The 19,781-nt window shown below is 40.3% G+C and overlaps 1 protein-coding gene across 1 annotated transcript in view; it reads right to left on the bottom strand.

Annotated features, from left to right (window-relative positions):
* Window positions 1-2,450: 2,450 nt before the first annotated feature.
* Window positions 2,451-19,781, bottom strand: part of LOC121367419 (protein rolling stone-like) — a 77,542-nt gene continuing 60,211 nt past the window's right edge. The window contains exons 2-4 of the mRNA XM_041491574.1: window positions 14,684-14,912; window positions 5,908-6,036; window positions 2,451-3,975 (exon numbers count right to left, since the gene is read on the bottom strand). Of these exons, the coding sequence (XP_041347508.1) occupies window positions 3,509-3,975; window positions 5,908-6,036; window positions 14,684-14,912 (825 nt within the window). The 3' untranslated portion in view covers window positions 2,451-3,508. The remainder of the gene's footprint in view (window positions 3,976-5,907; window positions 6,037-14,683; window positions 14,913-19,781) is intronic.

The raw sequence follows: 19,781 nt of genomic DNA, 5'->3' as shown, positions 1-19,781 counted from the left end.
ATAAAATCTATTACACAAGTACCACGATATGTGACCAAAGTTAAAATACTTAATAGTTAAACGTTTTACATATTAAACAGATTTGAAGAAAAACGCATACACATATGCAAAAATCATGAATGTATGTAGTACGTATTGGAATAAATTAATACATCTATAGTCTGTCATGTTTACAAGAGTCAGCCCAAAAAACTGTATCAGCAGCTGACCGCAATGTAAAACATGTGCAGATGGGTCATATTTGATATGCCCTATGCAGACATACGCCCGGGATCTAAAACACTACATACGCCGAGCGACACAACATTTACGAAGAGCGGAAAAACTGGCGGAACCACGGTGATGTTGTATTTTCTACATATTTTCTCCATAAACACTATTACACTTTATAACGCAGATCGTTAGTTTAAAAGTAACTGTTTGCTTCGCACTTCAGTATAATTTTGGCTTTGAATGGCATCGGAAAAGGTACTTTATTAATAACAAACGTTAATTTCTGTCATTTTATGAACACATTTGCTGATAAACGGCCTACAAGCCAAACATTCCGTAACTACGACTTTCTACAAATATGAGGGCTGCTAATAAAAACATTCTTCATGTCTCCTAAATTCCACAAAACATCTAACTTTTTGGAGGTTTGTTCAATATAAGGTGTAGCACTTTTTATAAGCATACTGTCTAAAAGCGTGCTACACATTCTTATTAGAAACTGTTAACTTTATTTGGAATGTATTTGGTCCAACGAAATCTATAGCTCAAATACACCAACAAGTGGATACGTTCAAGTACTGGAAAGTACGTCTATCTCCTGGGAGATTTCTACATACCTAACTAAATAAAATTAGAAAGGATGAGTACTTTCAAAGTCAGTAGAATACATAAGGCAGACGTTTGCCGGATGTGACGCCATATATTTGAAAAGACCGACTGTCATCTGCATAATTATGTTAAAGACGCGTTTTCGTAATTTTATTTGTAGTAACGATTTGTTATAAGCGATCGAATAGTCTCGCGAGGACTCTTGAATCATAACGATTTTTGTGGCAGTATAATTTGTGAGCGTATCTATACGACCGGATTTCAACGAAAACGGCTGCACTGTAGCGTAATATTTCAATACAGACCCGTTCTTGAATACATGAAATAAAAGAACGACACAGATTTCTTTTTGTTCTTTCTTGTATTTTCATGGGGTGGGGTCGTAATGATGGTTAAACATTGTTTTCTTTAACGGCAACACAAGAACACACTGGCTAATGGATGTCAAACATTTGGTAATTCTGACATATTGTCTTAGAGAGGAAACCTGCTACATTTATTTGCACCATCGCACAGACAGGCTAGCACATATGACGATACGAGATTTTCAAGTTGGTATGAAACAGTAACCGGCTTCCAGACGTGCTTCTACAACACGTACATGATTGTAATCAACTTTCCCTGTAAGAAATGATTCCTGTAAACGAAACCGCAAAAAACGGGATTATATTCCCGTACCAAATTATTAAATGGCTATATCCGCCATCACCCGAAGACCTTGGAATGATATAACGGAACTTTATTAGATCAAGGGACCCGTATGTAGCTCAGTGAGCCATCTTCCGCTGGAAGTACGATAGTCCACGTGATGGATGTCTCTCAGCGGGCCGCCTGACAATTGCACTGATGTGTTAACATATTTACCGTCCACGACCATCCATCTTGTAACCGTTTTGACAGCGCCTTCGAGAGTTCATATCTCTGATTACATACAGTTTCAAGTGATTCACCAAGGTTAAAGTGAGCACGCATTATTCAGTGTGTCATCACGCGAGAAAAGTCGGGACGTATGGTGGACACCCATCCTCCTCATTGGGTTACTTCACGTTCCACCCAGTGCTAATATATTCAATACCGTGATATGTGCTGTCCTGTCGGACGGAAAATCGTTACTGTTAATTAATATGAGTGGCATTTGTAGCGAAGTTTTGAATGAATGAATGAATGAATGAATGAATGAATAAATAAATAAATAAATAAATTTTAAAATAGTAATGTATTATCAACTTGGCGAATTTGGTGAAAAAATCTGCTAAGCAAATGAAGTTTGAATTACCCAAAGAGCTAATATGGCGACAGATCTACAGAGGTCACGCGATTTTCCAATTAGTATTTTGGCGATTTAGCAATGGAATGTATTCGCCAAATTCAGCTTTAATTAGGATTTGGCGATTTGGCGAACGTCAACTTAAGCCGTGTTTAAAATCATGTCTAGAGAACAGTAGTAACCAGCCATCGCCACAGGCGCGTGTGCTATCAATTTGTGGTGGTGGGTTCGAGGTCCAGACTGTGACGAGCGACGTTTTTAGGGGGTCGGGTCATGCTCTCCTGGAGAATTTATAAAACAAAAAACATTTTTTACCACCACCCCCCCCCCCCCCCCCCCCCCCCCCCCCACCCCCAAAACAATTACTGGTACTGAATAGATTTCTTTTATGAACACTTTCTCAGACAAGACAACTTATACCATGGCCTTTGATGCAGCATTCATGAGCCATTTGTAACAGAAAAAATATGAATGGAATCTGGACGACAACAGTAACCGCAATCAAAAGTCGTATCTCAGGACAAAACAGAGTGATAACATGTTATGAATATTCATGTATCATGGTCAGTATCTAGTCGTAATTGAAGACTAAATCTATACAGAGTTTAGTGTGGAGTTTGAATCGGAAACTGAGAGTTCGTGTAATGAATCGTCTTATTAAGACTGACCGTAGATCAATAATCGATCAGGCTGCAGTAGCTTTCTCTTGATAAAATATTGCAATTTAAAAAGAGACTTGGAAAACATCATTTGCAGCACGCGACTTGATTTGTGAACTTCTTACTAATCGTCATTTAAGAATTATGATAACTTAAAATAATTTGTACTACTGTTATTATGATTAGTCTCATTACGATTATGGCATTACGATGATGGCGTTTTGGCAATGCAATCCTTTTGTTTGCTAGAAATCGTACAGTACAGTTGCTTCACTAGAATGCATCTTAAGATTTTTGTTGTTGTTCGCCAAAGCACCAATAGTTTTATATAAAAATTAACCCTTTTTTACTACCAGAAAAAAAAGAGTTTAATGAGTTTAATGAGACTTCGTGTGGACGTATTTACTTCAAAACAGCATTTTAAGGTCTAGGACAATTTGCAGCAACGACAACTGCCAAACTACAAGTTTGCTATTCCGAACCAGATCTCTTATAACAGATTTGTCCTGTTAAAGCGGTATTCTCATTATGCGATTAGTCGCACCGACTAAAATCGGAACGTATAAGACTAAAGTCGTTCCGATGTAGGTGTCCTCACAGTATGATTCTATCGCATGATGAGTACGCCCCTTAAGCTGTTCTCATACAGGGCAATAAGAGATCAGTTGAGTAAGTTACAGTTAGAGATCAATAAATGAAGTTACTAATTTGCTAAATCTGATGGTACGATCAGTACCATTTTAAAACATTATGAAAAAGACTACTCTATCAATTTGGAGTCATTGCCATCTAGATATTTGTCGTCTAAAGTATTATAACTAGTTGAGGCGCTAATAATATTCTGGAGTTCCGACTCGTGTGTGTCGGAACTGTTAAAATAAAACCTAGAATATATCCACACTCTGATTTTGTATAAAAGGTGGAGTAGAACTTGTGATATGATGGCCAGCATGACGCACAGCACGCACGTGATCACAGCCTCTATGGGTTTGCGCCAGTTCATGAAGCTGTATGCATAGTGGTGCTCGTGCTCTCCGCCGTATCCGGTGGCGATCGTGCCGTTGTTCAGGAAGTAGAGGGCGTTGAAGAGCGCGTAGATCGATCCCAGGGTGATGGTGATGAACATGTGCAGGACCCGGATGGGCATTCCGCTGATCATGATGTCAACGATGACGTACACAGTGTTCATCGTGTGTTTCAGACGACTCATCGGTGTTTGGAGAACGGCTGAAACAAGAACATCGTATATAGGTAATGTAACCCAATGACTATGTAGGAAGTGCATTCTTCATTTATTATTAGAACATTTAGACAGGATCGCGGATTATTTCAGTAGAATTTAACCACTATAAATTCAAGACTACACAATAGTAGTAGTAGTAGTAGTAGTAGTAGTAGTAGTAGTAGTAGTAGTAGTAGTAGTAGTAGTAGTAGTAGTAGCAGCAGCAGCAGCAGAAAAGCACCAGTTAGCTACTACTACTACTACTACTACTACTACTACTACTAGTACTACTACTACTACTACTAATAATAATAATCATCATAACTACTGCAGCAGCACCAACAGGTATTATACTGGGTTAGGGCAGGTGGGGTGGGTGGGCTTTATTCGAATTCTTACCTCGGAGGTGTACAACTTAGCTATGAACCAAAATATGAAACAGTTCTAGAAATATTTTAAAATGTGCCGTTCCAGAGATGGTTACACAGAAAGAGGAAATGGGAGGCGAATTATTTCGATATCAATTTTCTGGTACAGCATGCCCAGATAACATTTTCTGGCTAGTTGTTGTAAAAGAGGAACGTAGCAGTGAGGATTTCTCGATTATTTCAGTTCGTAAATCACTATGTCGTTAATGTGATGTTCCCTATTTTTTTGGTTTTCAGAGTGCTGGTCAAGATCATGTAGATTTCCTCACCAGACTACTACATAGCTGCTCTCCTGGTAGAACTCTAACCGTAGACATGCAATTTCACCACTAGCGCATTTTGGAGATCGCTGCACAGCTTGTGGGACATTTCCTATTAATCTGCATGGTTTAGCATAATTGTACATAGCTAGAGGGAATTTCCCTATTAGAATGCTTCACGGTAAACCGAATGAGCATATCGGGGACCAATTAACCGTTCGCGAACGTTAGTGGTACTCGCTGTGGCTGAACGCATGGTGGATTTTAAGCTTCAGCGTCATCTAAATGTCTTGGATCAAATTGGGAGAAAAGTTTGTTTTGTTTAACGACACAACTAGAGCACATTGATTTATTAATCTTCGGCTATTGGATGTCAAACATTTGGTAATTTGGACATATAATCTTAAAGAGGAAACCCGCTACATTTTTCCATTAGTAGCAAGGGATATTTTATATGCACCATCCCACAGACAGGATATCACATACCACGGCTTTTGATATACCAGTTATGGTGCACTGGCTGGGACGAGAAATAGTCCAATGGGCCCACCGACGGGGATTGATCCCAGACCGACCTTGCATCATGTGAGCACTTTCCCACTGGGCTACGTCCCGCCCCCAAGTTAGAAGAGTCTGATTCAGAGAACGTTCTTAGTAGACTCTGAGCTACGGGTTACGTTTATTTACAACAGTGATCGAACAAAGCTATGGAGAACCAGAACAAGAGTGGTCGAACAGGGCGATGTAGAACCAGAATGGACTAGGAGTTAGATCTACTTACAAGAGTGGTCAAACGGGACGATGTAGAACCAGAATGGACTGGGAGTTAGATCTACTTACAAGAGTGGTCAAACGGGACGATGTAGAACCAGAATGGACTAGGAGTTAGGTTTACTTACAAGAGTGGTCGAACATGGCGATGTAGAACCAGAATGGACTGGGAGTTAGGTCTACTTACGAGAGTGGTCCAACATGGCGATGTAGAACCAGAATGGACTAGGAGTTAGGTTTACTTACAAGAATGGTCCAACAGGGCGATAAAGAACCATAATGGACTGGGAGTTGGTTTATTTACAAGCGTGATCGAACAGGGCGATGTAGAACCAGAATGGACTAGGAGTTGGTTTACTTACAAGAGTGGTCGAACAGGGCTATGTAGAACCAGAATGGACTAGGAGTTGGCCTACTTACGAGAGTGGTCGAACAGGGCTATGTAGAACCAGAATGGACTAGGAGTTGGTCTACTTACGGGAATGGTCGAACAGGGCGATGTAGAACCAGAACGACAGCGTGACGACGACGGCGGAGTTACAGCTGAGGTTGTAGATGACCCACTGAAGACGTAAACACAGCGGCATGCTGCGGGAGTAGAGCGGGTCTGGAAATACAACACAAATACAAGTCAAACAGGCTGGCAGCATATATACCACTCTTTCTAGTGTAAATACAACACAAATACAAGTCAAACAGGCTGGCAGCATATATACCACTCTTTCTAGTGTAAATACAACACAAATACAAGTCAAACAGGCTGGCAGCATATATACCACTCTTTCTAGCGGGTCTGGAAAGACAACACAAATACAAGTCAAACAGGCTGGCAGCATATATACCACTCTTTCTAGCGGGTCTGGAAATACAACACAAATACAAGTCAAACAGGCTGGCAGCATATATACCACTCTTTCTAGCGGGTCTGGAAATACAACACAAATACAAGTCAAACAGGCTGGCAGCATATATACCACTCTTTCTAGCAGGTCTGGAAATACAACACAAATACAAGTCAAACAGGCTGGCAGCATATATACCACTCTTTCTAGTGTAAATACAACACAAATACAAGTCAAACAGGCTGGCAGCATATATACCACTCTTTCTAGTGTAAATACAACACAAATACAAGTCAAACAGGATGACAGCATATATACCACTCTTTCTAGCGGGTCTGGAAATACAACACAAATACAAGTCAAACAGGCTAGCAGCATATATACCACTCTTTCTAGTGTAAATACAACACAAATACAAGTGAAACAGGCTGGCAGCATATATACCACTCTTTCTAGCGGGTCTGGAAAGACAACACAAATGCAAGTCAAACAGGCTGGCAGCATATATACCACTCTTTCTAGCGGGTCTGGAAATACAACACAAATACAAGTCAAACAGGCTAGCAGCATATATACCACTCTTTCTAGCGGGTCTGGAAATACAACACAAATACAAGTCAAACAGGCTGGCAGCATATATACCACTCTTTCTAGTGTAAATACAACACAAATACAAGTCAAACAGGCTGGCAGCATATATACCACTCTTTCTAGTGTAAATACAACATAAATACAAGTGAAACAGGCTGGCAGCATATATACCACTCTTTCTAGCGGGTCTGGAAATACAACACAAATACAAGTCAAACAGGCTGGCAGCATATATACCACTCTTTCTAGTGTAAATACAACACAAATACAAGTCAAACAGGCTGGCAGCATATATACCACTCTTTCTAGCGGGTCTGGAAAGACAACACAAATGCAAGTCAAACAGGCTGGCAGCATATATACCACTCTTTCTAGCGGGTCTGGAAATACAACACAAATACAAGTCAAACAGGCTAGCAGCATATATACCACTCTTTCTAGCAGGTCTGGAAATACAACACAAATACAAGTCAAACAGGCTGGCAGCATATATACCACTCTTTCTAGTGTAAATACAACACAAATACAAGTCAAACAGACTGGCAGCATATATACCACTCTTTCTAGTGTAAATACAACACAAATACAAGTCAAACAGGCTGGCAGCATATATACCACTCTTTCTAGTGTAAATACAACATAAATACAAGTCAAACAGGCTGGCAGCATATATACCACTCTTTCTAGCGGGTCTGGAAATACAACACAAATACAAGTCAAACAGGCTAGCAGCATATATACCACTCTTTCTAGCAGGTCTGGAAATACAACACAAATACAAGTCAAACAGGCTGGCAGCATATATACCACTCTTTCTAGTGTAAATACAACACAAATACAAGTCAAACAGGCTGGCAGCATATATACCACTCTTTCTAGTGTAAATACAACACAAATACAAGTCAAACAGGATGACAGCATATATACCACTCTTTCTAGCGGGTCTGGAAATACAACACAAATACAAGTCAAACAGGCTAGCAGCATATATACCACTCTTTCTAGCAGGTCTGGAAATACAACACAAATCTCAAACAGGCTGGCAGCATATATACCACTCTTTCTAGTGTAAATACAACACAAATACAAGTCAAACAGGCTAGCAGCATATATACCACTCTTTCTAGTGTAAATACAACACAAATACAAGTCAAACAGGCTGGCAGCATATATACCACTCTTTCTAGTGTAAATACAACACAAATACAAGTCAAACAGGCTAGCAGCATATATACCACTCTTTCTAGTGTAAATACAACACAAATACAAGTCAAACAGGCTGGCAGCATATATACCACTCTTTCTAGTGTAAATACAACACAAATACAAGTCAAACAGGCTAGCAGCATATATACCACTCTTTCTAGTGTAAATACAACACAAATACAAGTCAAACAGGCTGGCAGCATATATACCACTCTTTCTAGTGTAAATACAACACAAATACAAGTCAAACAGGCTGGCAGCATATATACCACTCTTTCTAGTGTAAATACAACATAAATACAAGTCAAAGAGGCTGGCAGCATATATACCACTCTTTCTAGTGTAAATACAACACAAATACAAGTCAAACAGGCTGGCAGCATATATACCACTCTTTCTGTGGCAGACATGTACTTTCTGTAATTATAACATAGTAAAGTTAGTTTTGTATTTCAGGTCCCATAACTTCTTTTCTTCAGTATATTTCTTTCTGTGTTTGGCTTGTGTGGTCAACTTCATATTGCATGTTTTACCTTACCTGTGTGGTCAATGAATACCTGTGACATCTCTTTGTTTCTTATACGGACTATTTTCATGTGCTGTCTGTGAAGACAGTGTCTTTAGTTTTGATTGGGCTGCTGACCATGACATGATCAGCTGATGTTAGAAGGTAGCCATTCTGCATTTATTGAGTTATATTAGATGGTGGTTTCTTTTGGACTCCTGATATTTTGGTGTCCTGCATCTTGACATAAGAATTTATGTAAAGGTTTACAGTAGTCTATAAGTGACGGTGGATATGGTTGAACAGAACATTTTAAACCTCACGGAGATGGGTTTCGTCTTCATGATCTACAATAAACTGTGCAAAGCTACCTAACCAGTTGTTATCATTTCCTGCACCGAGCACCCTGTTACATTTCTATAAAGCAACTCAAGAAAAACATAAACTATATTACATTGACGGAATGGAATCTGATACACCGATGGGCCTGTCTATCGTGTGAACTTAGCGACCATCTACAACAACAAGGAAATAAGGGTTTATTGGTTGTCTGAGATAGTCAATCCAAAGAGGGTGCCGCTCAAAACCAAGATCTGCCCTTCCACTTCCAAGTATACAGCATAGATATTATATATTTCTATTTAAATGGGAAGAGGTGAATAGGCGTGGGTGGGTAGTAGTTAAAATCCATATTACACCATTCATACGCTCAAATATTTCCCTTGCTTTCCCCATTAAAGCCACCACAGACCTCTTATTATCCAGGACCCCACTACCCCAAGTCAGTTAATCAACTAGGTGTCGTTTTATAATGTAGTGCACAACTATTTTATGTTATGTTAAAAATTATTCCTGACATCACCGTGACATCATTTCCAGAATATACCAACAAATAAAAAAGAGAAAGAATCGGTCTCGATAAAACAAAAGCGTTTATTTCCGTTAACAGCTGTAAATAAAACAATCTTACGGAAAGTAACGAAGCATTAAACTTTCGTACTGACAGTAGGACTCGGAAAAGTATTTGATGAAACACAATATCCGATATTACTACCAACAGATGTTACACACACAATGTGACTAAACAAAGCAGTTTCACCTACATTGATAGTTAAAGGGACAGACACTAGTTTCACCCCGTGAAAATTAACACTAAATTTAGTTGATCTACAAACCTGTAACACATTTGGATAACGTTACAATTGAGAGAAACATGAGTCTGTAACTTTAAAATGGTAAAATACCCTCTAAAAATAGACTAAAAGTCGACCCCATAACTGTTACTTCTCAGACGCACGTGCGTTTTTAAAAATATGAGAAATACATTTTGTGATATTAAAAACACTAGGATGACCAAAAACACTTCGAATGTACGGAAACAGATAATCTAAACCATAAAATCTAAGTAAAGTTTGATTTCAGTTATCAAAAACGGTTATAATAGTCAAAGATCTGCCTTAGTGTTTAAAAACTAGGGTATGCCCCTTTAAGTACACTTCTAGCTAGTGTTGGAAACGCATCACGCCAACTCTGTTCCCATAACTCTGATTTCCCCACAGACACGACGTCGAGGATTTGTTCATCATATTCATTATAACAGCGAAATGTACGAGGCTATTCCAGCAAATCAAACAGCGACCAGTGCATTGTTAGTGCATTATACGTCATAATGCACAAAAGCAGACGAACTGATGTTGGGATTGAATACCTTAATTAGTGCTAGTAAATTATATTAAATCGAATTCCAACCAGCGTTCAACAGTTATTAATATCATCTCTATACTTTACACACAGCGAGCGATACAACATATCTAAGAAAACAAGTTAAAAAAAACTATACTGAACATAAGCGTGCGAGACAGCCGGGGGGGGGGGGGGGGGGGGAGAGGACTGCCTCCCTGGTCCTGGAGCAAATCCTCAAATTCAGACAAAAATAATAGAGATAATCGGGCAAAATGAGCTTGCCTGAAATGTTTTCACCATGTGTTTCCATTATTCTACCCAAAATATTAGTTTTAATCACATTAAAATGCGTAGTTATTCGTTTGCAACCATATATAACTGTTTGGCAGTAATGCTACTATAAATAAATGTTGTTATCCAGATTCAGGTATTTTCATTTAATTCGGGCAAAACTCTGGTTCAGCCCATACCAACAGGGGAGCCTGTACCCCTATGATACTAAATATATATGGGGACATATTAGCGGTTGCAATTGTCATATGTTGCAATTGTGATATGTGCCTAAGTTGAAGAGTGTGGCTAATTAATAATGGTGTGTAGTCCGGGGGCCAAGGGACGGGACTTGGATTTGTCTGTTAAACCTTTTTTCTTTGCTGGTTTTATAATCTAGGGCTAGCTGTTCGTGATTTAGGGGGTTGACCGTTGCAACCCTTTTTACCCCAGTTATGTCTTTAGTATGAATACTTTAGAAGAAATGGTCACATGTCTACTTTTTTAATATTTGGGCGTAACCGAGGTAAAAAGGGTTAATATATGTAATTTCCCAAGGGTTTCGAACGGTTCTAGCCCCACCCCCACCCGTAAATCACGAAGAGTTACCCCTAGACGACATAAAACAGCAAACAGAAAAAAGTATCCGACAAATCCAGGTTGACAAAAACCCAGCCTTGGACTCCCGGACTATTACTTGGTACTTTTCTTTGAGCGTATTTTGTTTTATGCCAAGGCGTTGCAAACCCAACACTAGCCAATAATACAATGTATTCATTGACCACTTCTCAGGGAAGTAATCAAATTGCTCATGTTTCGATTCAGTAAATGAGAGTTTCTGAGACTTTTGCACTGAAGGAAATATCGTTGTCGAGTTACTTGGTAATAATCGTGGTCGTTCATGGATGAACGGTCACTACGTATACTTTTATTTATGTACTGGTGCTGAAGGTAAATTAAACGATAAACGTGTTGCACGCTGCGATTTTAACCACACTTTAATTAATATTTCATATTTAATTCATAAACTATATGTTATTTGGAAACCTAACTTGAGACATTTTCATCAAACCTCTGTCACATGTCTGAGACAATAAGCGACACTAATGACTATCTGCATGTCTGTTGTCCTTGAATGTCCGTGTGTTCCGTGAAATGTTTAATAACGTCCTGTTCGCAGCACTGGGAGTGACAGGCTGTAATTTAGCGACAGTTCATTACCATACAGACACGCTGTTCACTGGTGCACAGTTCAATACACTTGACAAAACAAACGCGAGTAGTACAATTGTAGAAATAATCAACAGTTGGTAGGACTTCAACCAATGTTATAGGTACTGGTGTGATTGGCACACGCTTGAACTTATAATGTCAAAGCTTTGCTCCAGACTGTAGAAATCTTTTCGCCTAACAAATCTTTAATAACAATTAAAATTACCTTTTCTTATTTAGATTATCAAAATCTGTGTATCCAATGCGTTTCTGGTTGTCCAAATATTTGCACTAGCTCAAAATTCACTTTATATTACTACTGTATTGAGCTTTTCGTACCTAAAAATTACTGAAATTTAAAAATTCCATTTGAGCTACACAATTATGAGGAATCAGTGGCGGATCTAAGTGGGGGGGGGGGGGGGGGTCGCGATACTTTTTTTCTACGTTGGAGAATCCGAGGAATTCCTTCAAGTACGTTTGTGGCCTTCGGCCACATGTCATTGGAAAAAAAAAAAAAAAAAAAAAAAGAGGAAAAAAAGAAGGATTTTCTGGATTTGCCACTGGAAATGAATGAATGAATGAATGAATGTTTAACGACACTCCAGTAGAAAAATGCATTGATCAGCTTTTGGATATCAAACAAACGTAAACTGCCACATTAGGTGGATAATAAACACATTCTACTTAAGAAAATGTCTTTTTAAGTTATAACTTAGCCATTAAAAGGCTCTCTTAACAAGAGACATTTTACAAAGATGAAAATAGTCTTTTTAAAAGATCATTTATCCAGGAGAGTGGAAGAAGATGGAATAGCCATCCCAGTTGATTGTTGTATTCTCAGTAGCGCCCACTAACTTCTATGTCAAATACCAATTGATTGTTGTATTCTCAGTAGCGCCCACTAACTGCTATGTCAAATACCAATTGATTGTTGTATTCTCAGTAGCGTCCACTAACTGCTATGTCAAATACCAACTGATTGTTGTATTCTCAGTAGCGTCCACTAACTGCTATGTCAAATACCAACTGATTGTTATATTCTCAGTAGCGCCCACTAACTGCTATGTCAAATACCAACTGATTGTTCTATTCTCAGTAGCGCACATTGACTGCTATGTCAAACACGCTGATATCTTCTATCCTAAAATAATTAAACAGTATGTGGAACATATAAAATAAAGAGCCATTGATGTTAACCAAAGGAATATCCTATACTGCGGCAGAAGCTTTCTTCTTTAACTTTAATGCAGTCTCGATCAAATCACTGGCTTGTAATTACACCAAGAGAAGGACAGGCGGCATTTCACATCGAACAAAGAAAAAACAAAACGAAAGACTTTTTTAGTTTAAAAGTTCCTGCCTTTATTATTGTGTTCCGATTTTTATTTACTCCCCCACTCAACCCTAGTTATTTTAAACAAGGCACGGCCCTGTATGATACAGTATCACGTAACTGCCACTGGCTAAAGAATGGGTCTGGATGTCGTTAGATAACTACGTCATCTCTCTCTCTCTCTCTCCCTCCCCCTCCCCCCTCCCCCCCCCCTCGCGCAAAAAGCTGTCCAGCAATCATGCAAGCACATCCGGCAATCGGCATAACACATCCGGCTATCAGCGTAATACATCCGGTAGAGAGAAAAGCAAAGCGCTGAATGGATTTTATTGTCACAATAAATATTTCTTCACCAAATGGTACACACTGGGAGTAGTTTAGAAACCGGCCATCCCCGCTTGAAAACTGCTGTAAATCACTCATCAATAAAGTTATTAATACGCTGAATTGTCAATTACGGTCATATAGCAAAATCAATGAAATTAATAACTCCGCTATTCATGGCGTAAAAGGGGATGATGAACTTTTGGAAATTTATAGCCCACGGCAATTAAAGGAATCCCCCAGTGCAGACTGGCCGAGTCTCAGACAGACAGATTTTGAAACGTTATACCATCTGAATGGTAAATCTCTATATGCGGTTTCCAAAAGAAAAAAAAAGAAGATATCTGGATTTTGAAGACATTGTGAAAAGGAGTCGTGACAATTATTTTTAACAATGGCTTTATGTTCTCGTATGTAAGCTATCTAATCGCCATGACATTTATAACATATAGTGGTTGAGGTTTTATTTCCACAGTTTAACAACTGAATGGTTGAAGGGTACCGATGGTGGTGGTGCAAGGTGCACAAGACGGGAGTCTGCTGGGCAAATGTAGTAATATAACTGTTTTAACAGTGTCAGATGCTTTGAAGTTTTAAATGCCACAAATATCATAAAAATGACCTATATACAAGCAATAAATCAAACTATAGAACATCGGTCAATCGGTCTGTCTCTTCGTTCATCCTTTTTGTGTCTTTATGTATGTCTGGAGTCGATGATCAATTAACTAATGTGCTCGAGTGGTGTAGTTAAACTTTACTTTTTCACTTTCTGTCCGTCTGTCTGTCTGTAACTATATCGTGTCTGTCTTTGCTTTCTTTCGTTTCCTTCTTTCTCTGTTTCTTTCTTTCTTTTTTTCTTCCTTCCTGCTTTCCACCTGTCTTTCTGTCTTTTAATCAACCCGTTTGTCTGTCTGTAAGTCTGTAAGTCATCTACATATTGTTAGTCTGTAAGTCTGTAAGTCATCTACGTATTGTAAGTCTGTAGTCATTTACGTCTTCACACAGTGAACATCTTACCGACAATCCAGTACTCTCTGGAGGTATACAGGGGATGTATAAACACATCTTACCGACAATCCAGTACTCTCTGGATGTGTACAGGAGATGTATAAACACATCTTACCGACAATCCAGTACTCTCTGGACGTGTACAGGAGATGTATAAACATATCTTACCGACAATCCAGTACTCTCTGGACGTGTACAGGAGATATATAAACACATCTTACCGACAATCCAGCACTCTCTGGACGTGTACAGGAGATATATAAACACATCTTACCGACAATCCAGTACTCTCTGGATGTGTACAGAAGAGCGGTGAGCGCCTGGTACAGCGCCGACATGGTGAGAAGCATGAAGCTCCAGTTGGTGGCGAAGATGAACCACTTCCACACCCGGCCCTCGTAAAACTCCCCGGCCTCGTACGCGACATCGGCAATACACCACCCGGTGATTGCTATAGCAACCAGAACCCGGTAGAACACGAACAGACGCGGGTTGATGGGCCACTGGAAAGAGAAGCAGACGGCATTTGTTAGTAAATTTAATTAATTAATTAATTACTTAGTAATTAGCCCAAAGTTTAAGACTTTATCTTGCATAAACAGATGTGAGAAACGATATAAGTGCAAGGTGAAGGTTAGCCCCCTTAGATGACTCGTATATAGATTTTTCCAGTTCCAGTCTGAAAGGCTTGTGTTTTGTTCAGCCTATCTATCGCACCAGGGGCGGGACGTAGCCCAGTGGTAAAGCGCTCGCTTGATGCGCGGTCGGGCTAGGATCGATCCCCGTCGGTGGACCCATTGGGCTATTTTTCGTTCCAACCAACTGGTACTATCATGTCTGTGGGATTGTGCATATAAAAGAGCCCTTGCTGCTAATCGAAAAACAGTGGGGTGGTGACAGCGGGTTTTCTCTCTCAATATGTGTGTGGTCCTTAACCATATGTCTGAGGCCACATAACCGTAAATAAAATGTGCTGAGTGCGTCGTTAAATAAAGCATTGCCTTCTTTCCTCCCTATCGCACCAAAAAGAGAAGGAATCGAATACTTGTTTAACGACTCTGTTGTACACGGCGGCTGTTTGGTATAACATAATATTATGGTTATTTCGATATCTGGTCAAGGTAGAATCTAGGGAAACCGGCTGCAGCCACATAGACTACTCGTACCAGTAAACCGGCTGCAGCCACATAGACTACTCGTACCAGTAAACCGGCTGCAGCCACATAGACTACTCGTACCAGTAAACCGGCTGCAGCCACATAGACTACTCGTACCAGTAAACCGGCTGCAGCCACATAGACTACTCGTACCAGTAAACCGGCTGCAGCCACATAGACTACTCGTACCAGTAAACCGGCTGCAGCCACATAGACTACTCGTACCAGTAAACCATCAAAGGCCGTGGTATGTTCTATCCTGTCTGTGGGATGGTGCATATAAAAGATCCCTTGCTACTATTGGAAAAAATGTAGCGAGTTTCCTCTCAATGACTGTCGAAATGACCATTTGTTGGACATCCAATAGCCGATGATTAATAAATCAATGTGCTCTTGTCCAGGACAGTAATAAGTAAACCTTAGCAGCAAGGCATCTTTTATACGCACTTCTCAGTAGACAGACAACCTATTCGGCCTTCGATGTACCAGTTGTGGGCGGGTTTATTTTTTTGGTGCGGTTTTTTTTTTTTTTTTTGGTTCACTTACTTATAAGTATTTTACGTGCCTATATCCAATTAAGGTTCAAGCACGGTGTCCTGGGGACACAGTCCAGCAACCTGGACTGCCTCTCCAGGACAAACATGGGGTTAGACAAAGGTGCTATGGCTTTATTTCGTTAATTAGTTATCTATAATTGGTAAAATTAGTGGGTGTAATTTCTAATGAAAATAAGTTTATTGTCGTCGTTGTAAAGTCTCCTAATCTAGAAATTGAAGCAGACATGTAGACCAATTTTGATGCCATGTCCTAAAGACAAATAATGACATGCCCACCCATGGACCCACGGTTTATGGTTTGATATGGTGTGATTGTTTTCAATGAATAAATGAACTGGTGAATGAAGAAAAAAGAAAACAAAAGGAGTTAAGGAAATGAACACGACATAATTCTGATGAAAACGTGTTAAAAATTTCGTTTTTTGTTGTTGTTGTTTGTTTTGAGGTTTTTTATGGGGGCGGGATGTAGATGTATGTGGTAGAGCGCCCCATTACCCCTCAACCCCCCCCCCCAAAAAAGCCCCAACACAACAACAACAACAAAACAAACCATAACAACAACAACAACAACAACAAAACAAACAAACACAAACAAACACAAAAATCCCATCAGAAACAAAACAATATTTTTAAAAGTTCTAGAGCTCTTTACTCAAATCGGAAAGAAAATTGAAAAGCTATTATATATATATTACGTGGCAGGATTTAGCTTAGTCAGTTGAGCGCTTACTTGAAGTGCTTGCGTCGCAGGATCGAATCACCTCGGTGAATCCATTCAACTGATTGATTTTTTTCTAGTTCCATCCAGCACACCACAACTTGTCAAAGGATGTGGTAGTGTTTTCCTGTCTGTGGGAAAGTGCATATAAAAGATCCCTTGCTGCATTAGGAAAAATTAACCGGGTTTCCTCTGATGATTACCAAATGTTTGAAATCCAATAGCCGATGATTAATGAATCAACATGCTCTAGTGGTCTCGTTAAACAAAACAAACTTTATTTCTATTTTAGGTATTTTGTTAGATTGCTTGGGAGAGCTTATTGCATGGATAATAAATGACTGTTCTGTTCCAAAAGGACAAGCCATGTGTGCTAGGATATTCAATGATATAAATAACGATTCATATTAATAACAGATGGCTGTGCGCTACTTAACTAAGTGTTTCCACGAAACAGACTGGCCCTATATATTTTTAATTGTAGATGTTCTAATATGTATTCTAGGATATTCAATGATATAAATAACGATTCATATTAATAACAGATGGCTGTGCGCTACTTAACTAAGTGTTTCCACGAAACAGACTGGGCCCTATATATGTTTAATTGTAGATGTTCTAATATGTATTCTAGGATATTCAATGATATAAATAACGATTCATATTAATAACAGATGGCTGTGCGCTACTTAACTAAGTGTTTCCACGAAACAGACTGGGCCCTATATATTTTTAATTGTAGATGTTCTAAAATGTATTCTAGGATATTCAATGATATAAATAACGATTCATATTAATAACAGATGGCTGTGCGCTACTTAACTAAGTGTTTCCACAAAACAGACTGGCCCTATATATTTTTAAGTGTAGATGTTCTAATATGTATTCTAGGATATTCAATGATATAAATAACGATTCATATTAATAACAGATGGCTGTGCGCTACTTAACTAAGTGTTTCCACGAAACAGACTGGCCCTATATATTTTTAAGTGTAGATGTTCTAATATGTATTCTAGGATACTGTAAACGTGATTTTCTGTTATCTCTAAAGAATCATAGGTAAACTGGCGAAACCATACGCGTATGGGACATGCGAGTGTGTGGTTAAGATGCCTTACTGAATTTGTTTTAAAGAAGATACTGCTAATACGTTATATGGTGTAGTTTTTTTTTACTGTTTGGTGTGAGTTGTATGTGTTGCTGCTATATATGACATTGGATTCCAAGTCACTATTTGAGTTATTTTATGCTACTGAGTTTGATATAATTGAAATCAAAATAGCTTAAATATTTTCATGCGAAATTCCTCTCACCTCAGAAAGTAATTTAATAGTGTCTAGTTGTTTACTACTCAGGGCAGAATGTAGCTCAGTGAGAGAGCACTCGCCCGAAGTGCCATGGGTTGTAAGGTCGGCAGCATGTAGCTCAGTGAGAGAGCACTCGCTCGGGGTACCATGGGTTGTAAGGTCGGCAGAATGTAGCTCAGCGAGAGAGCATTCGCCCGAGGTGCCATGGGATGTAAGGTCGGCAGAATGTAGCTCAGTGAGAGAGCACTCGCCCTGGGTGCCATGGGTTGTAAGGTCGGCAGAATGTAGCTCAGTGAGAGAGCACTCGCCCGAGGTGCCATGGGTTGTAAGGTCGGCAGAATGTAGCTCAGTGAGAGAGCACTCGCCCGAGGTGCCATGGGTTGTAAGGTCGGCAGAATGTAGCTCAGTGAGAGAGCATTCGCCCGAGGTGCCATGGGTTGTAAGGTCGGCAGAATGTAGCTCAGTGAGAGAGCACTCGCCCTGGGTGCCATGGGTTGTAAGGTCGGCAGAATGTAGCTCAGCGAGAGAGCACTCGCCCGAGGTGCCATGGGTTGTAAGGTCGGCAGAATGTAGCTCAGCGAGAGAGCACTCGCCCTGGGTGCCATGGGTTGTAAGGTCGGCAGAATGTAGCTCAGCGAGAGAGCACTCGCCCGAGGTGCCATGGGTTGTAAGGTCGGCAGAATGTAGCTCAGTGAGAGAGCATTCGCCCGAGGTGCCATTGGTTGTAAGGTCGGCAGAATGTAGCTCAGTGAGAGAGCACTCGCCCTGGGTGCCATGGGATGTAAGGTCGGTAGAATGTAGCTCAGCGAGAGAGCACTCGCCCGAGGTGCCATGGGTTGTAAGGTCGGCAGAATGTAGCTCAGCGAGAGAGCACTCGCCCGAGGTCCCATGGGTTGTAAGGTCGGCAGAATGTAGCTCAGTGAGAGAGCACTCGCCCGAGGTCCCATGGGTTGTAAGGTCGGCAGAATGTAGCTCAGCGAGAGAGCATTCGCCCGAGGTGCCATGGGATGTAAGGTCGGCAGAATGTAGCTCAGTGAGAGAGCATTCGCCCGAGGTGCCATGGGATGTAAGGTCGGCAGAATGTAGCTCAGCGAGAGAGCATTCGCCCGAGGTGCCATGGGTTGTAAGTTCGGCAGAATGTAGCTCAGCGAGAGAGCACTCGCCCGAGGTCCCATGGGTTGTAAGGTCGGCAGAATGTAGCTCAGTGAGAGAGCACTCGCCCGAGGTCCCATGGGTTGTAAGGTCGGCAGAATGTAGCTCAGCGAGAGAGCACTCGCCCGAGGTGCCATGGGTTGTAAGGTCGGCAGAATGTAGCTCAGTGAGAGAGCACTCGCCCGAGGTGCCATGGGTTGTACAGTCAATCACCAGTGATGGAGTCAACGATGACTGGAACATCTAACGATGTCGTATGTACTGTCCTTACAGTGGAAGAAAAGTTAGTTTTGTTTAACGACACCACTAGAGCATATTGATTTATTAAAATCATCGACTATTGAATGTCAAACATTTGGTAAGTCTGACATAGTTTCAGAGAGGAAACCCGCTCCACTAGTAGAAAAGGATCTTTAATATGCATTTTCCCCACAGAAAGGACAGCACATACCACAGACTTTGATATACCAGTCATGGT

This window comes from Gigantopelta aegis, chromosome 3 (assembly GCF_016097555.1).
Source record: "Gigantopelta aegis isolate Gae_Host chromosome 3, Gae_host_genome, whole genome shotgun sequence".
Lineage (NCBI taxonomy): Eukaryota > Metazoa > Mollusca > Gastropoda > Neomphalida > Peltospiridae > Gigantopelta > Gigantopelta aegis.
This window is presented reverse-complemented; position numbering and strand designations above follow the sequence as displayed.